The sequence below is a fragment of the Camelus ferus genome, chromosome 3 (genome assembly GCF_009834535.1).
Source record: "Camelus ferus isolate YT-003-E chromosome 3, BCGSAC_Cfer_1.0, whole genome shotgun sequence".
NCBI lineage: Eukaryota > Metazoa > Chordata > Mammalia > Artiodactyla > Camelidae > Camelus > Camelus ferus.
In genome coordinates, this window is record NC_045698.1 from 24736768 (window position 1) to 24749975 (window position 13208).

At 37.6% G+C, this 13208-nt stretch overlaps 1 protein-coding gene across 1 annotated transcript in view; it reads left to right on the plus strand.

The window, feature by feature from the left end:
- Positions 1-13208, plus strand: part of SPEF2 (sperm flagellar 2) — a 156838-nt gene that overhangs the window by 70042 nt on the left and 73588 nt on the right. The window contains exons 17-19 of the mRNA XM_032470906.1: positions 5993-6101; positions 7111-7268; positions 10607-10777. Of these exons, the coding sequence (XP_032326797.1) occupies positions 5993-6101; positions 7111-7268; positions 10607-10777 (438 nt within the window). The remainder of the gene's footprint in view (positions 1-5992; positions 6102-7110; positions 7269-10606; positions 10778-13208) is intronic.

Consider the following 13208-nt stretch of genomic DNA (forward strand, 5'->3'; position numbering starts at 1 on the left):
TGAATCCTATGGCTATCTAGTAGTTCTCGGTGTGTCGCCCTAATGAAGTTCATTAACCACATTGGTGCTGCAAGCAAGGGTCTGGGAACATCCTCCCCACGGATTGTGTATTAACTCTGAGGAGCAGGTGTCAGTTGGCGGAAGTTCTCACATAGTGGGGTTGAATAGTCTTACCAAAATTCATGATTTATTTAACCTCTTTTCATTGTTGAAATGAAAATATTACTTTATTCCACAAATTAATTATGTAAATATGTAAAAGCACATATTCTTGATCCCTGGCTTTCCAGGTTATGAGATATTTGACCTTGGACAAGGCACCTCATTTTTCTAAACCTCTGTTTCACAACCTATATCATAGAATGCCTCATTGTGATGTTGTGCATATTAAAGGAAAACTGTTTCTTTACTTACAACACTTCTGACACCAAATGTGTGGGTTTTCCACACTACCCAGTTCTCTGATTCTCAGAAAACACCAGCTGGGTGTCCTACAATTTAATTCAATTCTGGCAAGTTCTGGCACTGATTACCCAGAGTTATCACAGACTTTCACAGTTTAAGGGTTCAGTTCCACAAGACTTCTCCCCACTTCAGATGCCTGTCTCCAGTACTGGATCCCCAGGTTACCCTGACTTCTGTCTGACTTGGCTACAAATTGCGGGTTTCCATGACCCCTCCTCAGATCTGATGATTTGCTATAATGACTTATAGCAAACCAGTTACTATTACTGTTGTATTATAAAGGATGCCATAGAAGATACAAATGAATAGCCAGATGGAGAGGTACATGGTGCAAAGTCTGGAAAAGTCTCAAGCTCAGGAGCCTCTGTCCCCATGGAGTTTGGGGTGTGCCACACTCCTGGCATGTGGATGCATTCACCAACCCAGAAGCTCTCTGAACCCCTTCTTTAGAGTTTTTATGGAGGTTCCATTATGTAGGCATGACTGACTGAATCATTGAGCATTGATGACCAGTCTCTAGCCCCTCTCCTCTCCCTAGAGATCAGGGGGTAGGACTGGAAGTTCCAGCCCTCTAGGCATTTGGGTTCTGAGGCAATGGGGCTCCACCCTCCAAGATTCACCTCTTTGGCATAAACTCAGATAAGATTGAAAGGGGCTTATTATGAATAACAAAAAATGCTCCTCTTACCTCTGTCACTCAGAAAATTGCAAAGGTTTTCAAAGCTCTGTATCAGGAGCCAGAGATGAAGACCAAATATATATTTCTTATATATCACAATATCACAGGTATTAAATGAGATAAATGTTCAACACTTAGGATAGAATCTGGTGCATGATGCTAAGCATGTAATAAATAAATCAGGAAAAATAGTGGAAGACTTTGAAATGAGCTAAAGATTATTGGACATCCTTTCAATAGACAGCTGAGTATTGTCTGTTGGATCCGTAGGAGGATCTGGTTTCACAGGAGTCTCTGCTTTGCATTGACTTTGACTGGGCTCTTTTATAAGTCTATAAATTTTAGGGAACTGATAGTAATTCAAATGATTCTTGTTCATAAACATGCAAATGAATTTTATTCAGTCAAGATACAATTAATTTCTATACTTCGAAAAGATGATTCCAAATATTACATTGCTTTATGCATACTAACCAGTTTTCCATCTATGACCATCTTTTTCAGCATTCCTGTCTGTAAATATGTGTTTTAGATCTTCATTTGAACTAGTTGTAACATCTTACTAGGTCCCTTGTTAATTGAAGAATTAGACAATGTCATTTTACATTTGAGAGTCTTGATTTTACCTTTTTAGAAAACTGCCTTTTAACAAATGGTAACATCATTCTTTTATTTTTGCTGTTACTACTAATACAATGACATTCAGAGTCAGGAGAGACTTGGGGACCATCATCTATCCCAGTGCCTTTATTTATAGGTGGAAATTTAAAGCATGAACACTTGACTTGTCCAAGGTCACATTCTACCTTATTTTGTTAGTATAATTTTGAGGTCTTCCTCTCATTGTTTACCTAAGTAAAATGACAAAATCATTAGATATTACTTCAGCCGCTGAGCCCAGTAGTTTTAACTGGATGCTGTCCATCCAGTCTCAAAAGAGAGAATTTACTACTCTTCATACAAGGGAGGAGGAGCTCTGCAGACAGTCGTGATGATTCTGCTTGTCCAGCCAACTCCCTCTTCCTGTTCAGGGATGTCTGAGGCCTGGAGAAGAGCACTGCCAATCATGACCATCTGGTGGCAGAGCAGGGCCCCGAGCTCAAATCAGTCTGACTCGCTTTCAAGATAATGACAAGTTTGACAAGTTATTAAGGACACACAAAGACCTGAGGGTGAGAGGGTCCCTGAAAGCTGATTATAACCTGCAAGGGCTTCCTCCTGCCTCCACTCTTGATGATCCATAGGAGGCATTTATTGTGTGTTTCAAAATCGAAGGAAACCAATGGCAATAATTTTTTAAGGAAACTCAATCCAACTTGTGTTCTTTCGATTCCTTCTCAGAGTTACATGACAAATGATTCTGGCAAATTTATCAAAACTGATGTTAGCCTCTAAATAGTTTAATTTCTTATTTCTAGACCCTTGACTGAAAATTAGTCTCAAAAATGCCCTTTCTTCACTACTCATGGAGAATGCCTTTTTTAGTCAAGTTTTTCACACATGTACACATAAATAATCTTATTTCTCTATCCTCAGAAATTGGTATTAAAGCATGATGTGATTTTTTTCCTTTTATATGTATTTCTAATTGTATATTTCTAGGTCTGAGGTGAACTGAGCCAACTACTAGATTAGGTTCTTCTAAATCATAAAAACTAGTATGAAATCATTGATTGTATAGTTCTTACTTGCTTTGGTCAGAACTGAATAAGCTAAATATATCCTTGACTTTGAAAATTTTAAGTTAAGAAAATTTTAAGTTAAGAAAATGTGTGATTCTTTCATTTCTTTAGATTTTTCTTTCTTAGTATGTAAAGTTTGAATGGCATTGAAAGATCACTTTGCCAGTTTACTCTCCTCATCTTAAGCAAGACCCCACCTAAACCATTTTAGACAGATGGAACTCTATCCTTTTAAAATATCTGCTTCATTCACATATTCATTTATTATTTATTGCATGCTTGCTGAATACCAGAACACTGTGATAGGCACTGGTGACAGAGTAATAAAGAAGAAATGGATCCTGCCATCAAGAGTTTAGTGGAAAGTGTAATTAAGGAGCCAAAGGGTTACAGTATAGAGTTGTGTGTCCAACATGGCAGCCATTAGCCACACGTGGCTATTTAAATTATTTTAAATTAATAAATTAAAAATTCAAACTAACAGAACATTGTAAATCAACTGTACCTCAATAAAAATTTTCATTTCGTACATCACACTGGCCACATCTCATGTACATATGTGGCTAGTGACTACTGTACTGGACAGCACCAGTACAGGCTTCCATCATCTTAGTTCATTGGATAACACTGTTATAGAGTGATGGGAGCTAAAATGGCACCCCTAGTAAATATTTACCTAACATTTATAACATTCCAGGAACTGATAAAACAGAAATGAAGGACAAGTCTCTGTCCTCAAGTAGTTTACAGTGTAGTGGGAGAAGAATCAAAAGTAAACTGGTTGTTATTCTATAGTCATTTCTATGCTACAGGAGGTGAGCCCAGACTGGGAAGATATTTACCAGCCATCATAGGGAGGAAGGTAGAGGGAGTCTGCCAGGCTTAGAGGTAAGCAGGGTCTGTCTAGAGAGAAGCAAGATTATCAGTAGGTTTGAGAGGCAATGGGGTATGGAGGAGTGGCAGAAATGAGCCTGGAGGGTCGGCAGGGGCCAGTGGAAGAGTCTTGCCCCAAGTTAAGCTGTTTGAACTTTATCCTGAAGCCATGTGAAGTCACTAAATTCTATTAAAGCTGAGAGTAAATGCTATTGGATGTACTTTTCATAGTGGTCATTCTAGCTGCATTGTGGAAGATGCATTGGAAAGGGAGTGAGATTGGAAGCGATGAAATGAGTTATAAAACTATTACCACCTGAAAAGAAACAGAGGCACTGAGACAGCTATAGAGGCCAGGTAAAAAGAGTCAGCTTCAAGCAATATTTAGGGGGTAAACTACTGAACTTCCTGATCAGTTGGGATGGGAGATGTCGTACAGGGACAACAGGATGACTTCTAGCTTCTGACTCACACAGCTTTTTGAATGATGATATCATTCACTTAGAGGATATGGAAAGAAACACATGACGTGTTGAGCTTGAAGTACCTGGTACCTGTGGGACTTTTAAGCTAAGGTGTTCAGAGAACAGTTCTATAAATGGGTCTAGATGTTAGGAGGGAAGTGTGTACTAAAGTCCATTGGCCTTAATGTCTTGATGACTAGAATGAGAGCTGCTTCAACGGAGAGGAGGACAGAGAAAGTTGGATTGCTGTGGCCCAAGATGCGAACAGGAGGTGGGGAGGTGGGGAGCATGAGTGGAGATAACTTTCAAGAAGCTTGTCTCTGAAAGAAAGGAAAGAGCCATTGGACAGGATATTTATTATCATTATTATTTTAGTATTCTTTCTATATCTCTCTCTGTTTTAGGAAAGGGTGCATATATGTATGAAAAAGCCCAGCTGATTTTTGAGCCAGAGAATTAGTGAGGTTACAGGTCACAAGGTTGTGTATTTTCTTTCGATCTACCAGTATAAGTGTAGCCTTAGAAAGAAAGACGAATATCATCTAAGGCTGGTGTAGCAGAAGGACACAAACTGAAGTTGTCAGATGAGGGAGAGAAGTTGAAGTCTTCAACCATGCAACTAAGGTTTGCTAGAAAATAAAGTGAAGTCAGAACAATGCTGGTAAATTTGGGGGAAAAGATGTAGGAATTTAAGGGACTGGATGATGTTGCAGAGATTCATCAGCTGGACAGGAGTGCTGGAAGGACAAACGATATGAGTGTAGGTCATTAAGATTGCAGGGTTAGAGCCATTCCAGAGATGAAGCCATTCCAGGGGATCACAAAACCCAGGATGTGGCCATGTTAGTGAGGGCCGGAAGTGGAGAGGAGGGGAAGGGGCCGATGCTTAGGTGCGGTTTGGGGAGAGAGGAAGACTGATCCATGTGCTGGTCTTTGACAAAGAAGATAGTGACCATGAAATGGTATATGATAGCATCTCCTGAGAAGAGTCTCCACATCTTCTTCAGTCACCCATTGCTGTCAGTAATCTTTGGGTTTTATGAATAACTTAAAAGCATATTCTGTATTCCAAATTAATTTCCTCATTTTCTATCATGAATGTAGATGGAGAACAATTGATGGCTGTATCCTGTGAGGGTCCTTCATTTTCTTGAACACTTTTAATTTTTTCTTCAATGTTCTCTTGCATTGGCAGAGGAATTCTAATGCCTTTTAATCCAGTTCAAGGTTTTCTTTTCCTCTTTATGATTTTCTGTTTATTCTGAATTCATTGTATTCTGGGCTTTGTACATTAATCCCAAATAGGACTCAGTCAGAGGAGTTGTTTTTGGTGTGTTGTGGTATATTCCTTCATATCTGTTCTACAGGGAAAAATCATAAAGTCTAGAAAGATAAATTACTTTATCTATTGCAACGTAAAATTGACAAATAGCTTTTACACATATTTGACTTTATGACCACCCTATTTTTTTCATTCTTAACTTTTACACTGTAGTGTTGATTTTCTAATTGTTTCCTAGTTTGTTATTACTGATGACCCATCATTTTTATCCTCATCTCATCATAATTAATCCTGAGATCATCTACATTGAAACTACAGCTCTTCTTTAATGTTGTATTTTATCTCATTTCCCCCAATTGCCAAGGGAAATTTGAATTCTGATCCCAAAACTATACTCTTTCAACATCTTGTTAAACATTGTAATTAATATTGGACCAAAGGCAGGGTCATGCCTATTTGGCTTTCTTGCATCAGTTCATTTTAGCAGTGCTACTGGAACTTTGACTGGTTTAGCAAATTATCTAATTAAGTAATTTCCATATCATAGCTGAAGAAATTTCAAGTGAAACTCCTCACGAAAATATCAATCAACGTGTAGCCGCTAGAAACCAAGATACGGGTGAGGACCAGAATTTAAGAGACCAAATACAGCACAGGTTAGTTTAAAACTCCATGTCCTGCTTCTTGTTTCTTACCCTTTGAACAGACTGACAACTAGTCACTTTGGAATCACCAGGTCTAGAATAAAAATGTATTTCCTAGCATTCAGTCTTTTCCAGGTAAAGCAAAACTAAGTAGCTTTGATGTTGAATGAAATATTTATGTGCTAACTTTTATACTCAGAGCATAAGTCATCATAGTCTGGGGAGAAAAGAATTAAATCAAGCAGCATTTCCCTTTATGGTTACATGAACTTACAAGTTCATTATGTAGACTCCTAATTCAGCCCTCCTTCAGCAAATGCCAGTGAAGATTGTGGAATTTCAAAGAGCTAGACATCAGGCTAGAGAGCATCGTTCTAAAACTACTTCTGTTTTACTAAAATGAACTTATGCTTAAAAAAAAAAGCACATATTCTTTTGGTTGTGTGCAATTTGCTCATTGGAAAAAATATCAGACAAAATTAGACAATTTTTTGAAATCCTGAGAAGTCAAAAAATATGAAGTAAGCTAGGGAAGAGGAATTTGAGTTACATTAAGCCTATCTACTCTCGGAAGGCAGGAAAGTTTCAAAAAATCATTCCAAAAGTATATTTGAGTAAAACAATTAAGTCAGAACCATCTATACTTATGCAAAATTCTTTTCAACTTTTACTCTAAGAAAAAAGTAGATGACACAGCCTGTACCTACCCCCAGAACGATGCTCAGAGTTAGTCTACTATGAGTGTAGGTGGTGTCGCCTTAGATTTTCACTTCAAGAACCCACACCAAAGGTTTCCTAAAATGGTAGAATTTTCAAATCTTCTCTTATTCTTTCATATATCTAACAATATATGGCGTGATGGCATTAAATGATATCTTTAAAATAGATAATATTCCATTGCCTGTAGATTTCTTAAAGTTGCTTTTATTTTTTTCATTATGTACATCAGATAAGTCATGCTTAATGTTACTCTGTTATTTCAGTCAATATGTGATATTCACATAATATTTGGGTTTTGCAGGATTATAGGCTTCTTGGATAACTGGCCTTTGTTGGAACAATGGTTTACAGAGCCAGAAAACATTTTGATAAAAATCAATGCTGAAGTAGATAAGGAGTCTTTATGCCAAAAAGTAAAAGAAATGTTTATAACTGAAATAATGAAAAAGGAGAATAAAGGTAATTAAAGTTACTTATAATCTTGAGCTTGCCTGAATGAAAATGTGTGGTTTTAATGAGTTTAGGAAGAATTGAAAATGTGACTGTAAATATTTCTTTTCTCTTTGGGTTATACCATCTACAAGTATCTTCAACCTCTGGTTTTAGCTTCCCACTACAAATGTTTCTTAATGAAAGTTTTTTCTCTCTTCATTTTAATTTAATTTAATCAAAAGAGATCATCTTGCTTAAAGGCTGTTTTCATGTGAAAAAAAATTAGCAGAGTTAAAACTAAGGATGTTATAGAGAAGAGTAAAGATTTCAATCTGTTAAACTCAGCAATTCTAGGGAAACAGTGAATTATCCTTTTAGGATGAAAACACTAGGTAGATCATTTCCCCTAAATCTTCTTGTATTGGAATGAATTTATTGACTATTAACTACTTATTTATAAGCATGCTTCTGGGGTGTATCTCACTCACATTAAACCATCCTGACCTCCTTCCTCCTTCATTCAACCAGTAATAATTGCCCATTAACTTTTCCAAGTATTATTGGAATTTATTATTGAAAGGGATCATGGCTCATACACTGCCTGCCAATGCCAGGCTTCAATTTGAGAAATTCTTTCAGAAATACATCTTTCCCTTTTGTTTATCAATCACCCCAACTATATTGGCAACTGCAGTTTTTTGGTGTAATAAAAAGTGGTCAAAGTTAATATCACAAGGATTCTAAAACCCCCTTGATAGCATGCTGTGTTCCATCCCCGGATTGATGACCTAACTACTCGAATGGATCAGTGAACCAAATATCTCATAGATATAAGCCACAATCACTTTGGGGACCCAGGAGCTCACACTTCGAAAGGTAGACTTTCACATCTAAGTATCTGCTCCCAGAAACATCCATGTGAGGCTCTCAGGCAAAATAAAAACCAACCCATATATTATATAAGAGGCTTAACATGTTATTTGACAGTCAGAAATTAGGCTGAGAGGGGGGATGAAACCTCTCACAGCAACCTTAAAGTCTTGCCTGGAACACAAAACCAAACTGATTCTAAGCTGTAGCTTCAAATATCTGTAGATTAGAATCAGTGTTTTTGCCAGCTACTAGACTCACTTCAACATTTCCTAAAGATTTCACGTTCTAATCACTTATTCCATTAACAGACTTAACTGCTACTTATTTAAGATTTACATTCTAATCAGTTTACTATTTTAACAAATATTTTATCGTTAAAACAATAAACATTTACCTAGCCCAGAACTCTGTATTAAACATCTTAAGTTAAACAAAAAAATAAAAGGATGTGGTATTTCTGTATATGTTCTGCCAACAATGATCATAATATACTGTGAAGTGGGAAAAATCATGTTATATATAAAATAGTGCCTTGTTTTGTTTTTAAAAGTATGTCAATTATTAAATATATATGCACAGAAAAGAGGCTGGCAGTATATACTAATAAACAAAATTCAGTCCAGCAAATTTGAACCTCTAACCAGCATTTTTCAACAGCATCCTGTCTAACAACTGGGAGGGCTGTCTAAGGAACAGAACAAAATGGGAGGCTTTTATAAACAGAAGGATGGGGCAGGGACCTCATTAGCAAAAGGGAAAAAGGAGAGGTTATTTGGGGCCAGGACATCTTCTTTTTGAGGGGAAGGGAGCTGCAGGGGTCTTTGCCACACAGATTGCCTCTTCTTTTTCTAGGGTTGAGAGTATATAAAGAAGGGCCCACATGACAGATTACCTCCTTGGTGCTGACCAGAAAATTCCAAACTGGCTGATTAAGATTGCATTTCTGGGGAAGGTGGAAACTGCAGTAGAGGCAGGTAGTAAGTCAGATTTGGTATCCTGGGCTTTATTTAGCACAAGTGACACCATTTTTGGTCTGTTTTCTCTTTAACAATAACAATCATTGATGACAGAGGAAGGAAAAGGACAAAGAGGCTTAACAGGAAACTTCCCTTTCTGCTTATTTATCTAAATTGTTGGATTTTTAAAAAACAATAATTACGTATTACTTTTGTAATAAAAAAAACTTAATTTCCACCGGGAAAAAAAATGTCTAATAGAATGAAGCCTCCTTGGCTTGTTGGCTTGAAAAGAATAATCTGAGGGCAAAGGGAGTATGTATAAAAAGAAAGAGCCTTACAAGAGTGCAGGGAGTCATGGCTAGTGGTACAGTCAGTAAAGTTGCGGCCATTTCCAGGCTGAAGGGCTGGGAAGTCAGGGAGGGCAGGGTGGGGTGTGCTATCAAGAATGAGCCTGGATCCTGAAAGGCAAAGGTAACAGGAGCCTAGACAACCAGGAACCAGCCATCCTCGGGCTGACTGTCTCCTCTGCCAGGAACACTCACTCCCCAAATCTCTTCCAGCCTTTGCTCAGTCACCTTCTCAGTGGGCCCCCACTGCTCAGCACTCTATTTAAAACTTTAAAAGCTGCCCCACAGCACTCCTAATCCCCCTGACTCTGTTCTATTTATTTTCTCTGTAGCACTTACTGCTTTCTAACTCCTCATGTAAATTAATTTATTTATCATGTTTATGGTTTGCCTCCCACCACTAAAATGCAAGCTCCACAAAGTAGTTATTTTTCTCTCTTTTGTTTCACTTTTGTATCTCTGGCAACCAGAATTATGCCTAGTGCTGTTATTATTATTATTATTATTAGTAGTAGTAGTAGTAGTAGTAGTAGTAGTAGTAGTAGTAGTAGTAGTAGTAACAGTAATAATAATCATTTTACCTTATTGTTATAGCCCTTTCCTTCATGGCACAACTCAGATCCATAATTAGTTGCTGCATGAATGAATGAATTGCTAAGACTTAATTGAGTACTGAGCACCATTCTAAATGCTTTATATGTATTTACTCCTAGAAGCTGGTGCTGCGCATTTCTTTTCCTTTCTGTTTCCTCCCGACCCCCACTTCTTCTGTTACATTGATCTTAACCTTCTCTTTATGGTTTTTCACCTTGTTTTTTCCCTGGAAATTTTGACATAATTTTTTATTTTCCTATCCCACTACATTAGCTACTTCTAGATAATTAGTTTCACATTTGGTACCCCCTCAACAAGCCTTTCTATCTGCTATACACACACACACATCATCATCATCATCATCATCATCATCACCATCAGAGGCAGGGAAAAGAGTATCTCTAACCAGGCAGAAAAGACTTCATATCTTAGCTTTAAGGACTGGCTGATTTACGGGAGAGTCCCGAAACATGAATTTAGCCTTAATGCAGTAAGAGCAATTTTATATTAATTCAGCTTTTTCTTAGTTCAGTGAGAACTAGTAGTTATCTGGGGTTGCTAATAAAGGTCCATTTTTATCATCCTTTTGAAGTTAAAAAGAAATTAGAAGAAAAGGAAGCTATGAAAAAAGAAGTTTCCCCGGCTGAGGCTACATCTCCTACACCTTCCCTCCCTCCTCCTCCTGAACCAGAAAAAGAGAAGGAAGGCCATCCCCAGCATGAGCATTCCAAAACTCCTACTGCAAAAGGAAAGCCAGCATCAGGTGATTGACAGAATGATTTATAATCCTGTTTGCCAGGTTCTTATTTTCACTTAGAAAAGAATTATGCATTATAGTACTAGGCCATTTATCTAGATTCAGGCCTCAAGCAACTTCAGTCACATGGAACCAAGCTGTCTGCTCAGATGAAGTGGGAAAGTCGTAGTAGCTAAGAGCATGGCTGTCATCAAGCCCAGGTACTTGACTGTGTGGGAGGGAACGTGGAGTCCTCACGCCCAGATCTACTGATTAGAATGAGACTGCAGATGAGAGGAAGAAAGGCACAGAGAATAACCAGATCAAGAGGACAGACGTCTGTTTGCTGAAGGGTAGTGTTGAGTTTACGTCAAGAGTAAGACTAAAGAAAATGAGAATTAGCACAGCCACTTGTCCACAAGAATAAGGGAACAAATCAACAGCATTTACTGGAGACTAGAATTTACACATTAACTGTTCATCTTTCGTGCTGTGTGATTACAACTAGAAACAAGCACCTGACATCTTGGTAAACCTGTATATTTATAATATATGACATACAAGGGTGGAGTTTGTATAGAGAATATGTTAAGCTTAAGTTCCTTCTAGATAAGGATCTAACTTCTTTCTAGATAAGGACCATTAAGTTAAGTAGTAGATGATATAATGACAAAAGTAAAATGCTCAACTGTTGAAATGGGTGACATTGGGAAAATGCCAGTATCACTTCCGTGCTGTGTATATGAAACAAGTGTGGCTCTAGTGTCTGGTTTTAGCTTTGTAAGTGGCTGACTGTGCCGTTACACAAATCTAGCCAGGTATTCTTGATACTGCGTCATGACTGAAACTCCATGATGTTTCATGGAGATTTGAGCTGTGTCTGATTTTTTCAATTAAATTTATTTATATTAAACAGATAAATTTGTAAACTTTAACAACATATGTTATGGTCTATTCAAGACCATTGTATTCCATTAAAATGAGGCTTAACTAAAGGCATACATTTTAAAACAAATATTTTATCATATGAACAATAAAGCACAAAGGGATTAATTAAACATACATGCTTTTCTATTAAAAAAACAAGTCAGAGGTCTGAGGACAAATGGAAAACTTAAAAATGTTGTTTAGAACTGGGGAAGATATCACAGAGGCTCGAGGGAGCCTCATTTAACCTGTGACCATGGCCTCCCCTCCCTTTTCTCTCTTCGGCCTCACAACCAGGAGTATCTTTGTATTTGAGCCATTCCCTGAAACCAGTCTTTAGCATTTCTGGTTACAACACAGTTCAGTCTTTAAGTTTCTTAAGTTTGCTTGTGAATTTAAAATTGTATTCTCAAATACATTGCTTTGGAGGAATAATAAAGCTATTGTTGCTTCAAAGAGTGGTTGTATCTGTCTCTTTTTTCCACCAAGGGCAGGGCTAGTGCCTGATCTTTAAAAATGTATAGAAGGGTTAATCTCCAGGGGCCTAATTATAGCCTTCCAACTGCAACATATCATTGGAAGGAGACCTCGGTGCTAGTTGACATTAATGGGGCAATAGAGCAGACCACATTGACCTTTCAGCTCCAGGAAGCGTAGCTAAGCGATTTTAGGGAGGGAAGTTCCCAGCAGGTTTGCTTATTTTTATATAAATAATTTACAGTTTTTTTTTCAAAGAACACATTTTCAGAATTTGAAGACCTGAGGCTTCTGAACATGCCCAACTCAAACACCCAATTACAATCTTCTTTAAAAGTTGAGAAGAAAGAGAAATTATTTACTAAAGAGTCAGGGTGGAAATAGGGTAAAGAATGAACTATAGTACACTGAGTAGCAGCAGTCATTTTGTTCAAATATAGTTCTACATTGTATATGGTTCTGTTGACCTGAGACAAATAGGCTGCCAGATATTTCCCCAGCAAAGATGGGTTTATTCAGAATCAGCAGAGAATTATAATTCAGGGTCTGCAACCAGTGGTGAGCCATGTGCAAGTCCCCACATAGCAGGGAAGGAGAATGCTTTTATAGAGGGGAAAAGGAAGTTGGGAGGGTCAAAGTAAACAATGAGTCCATGGCTTTTCATTGGCTTAGTCCTTGCCAGGAAAGAAGAGGAGTCTTTCTTCCTCCTGTTGGGCAATGCTATCCTCTTAGGGCACGAGAGAGCCCCCTTCTGGCCTCCCGACTCTATTCAAGTGTCGTTTCTGTTCATTAATTTTTTACAGTTCTGCATTTTATATCTACTTCAAATGTACTTGAGATTAAATTTGAAAAACTTCACAATTATGTTCTGTTACACGGTTTATTATCAAGTCCACTATCAAGTGCCAGAATTTAATTTAAAACTTAAGTTCTCAGGGTGACAAAGTACAGTAGTGCTATCCATGCTGCTATTTAAGAAAATATTTTGAAATTTCAGAATATATTTTGGAAATAATTTTAAAAATAGACAGAATTCGTGCTACCCCCAGTGGAA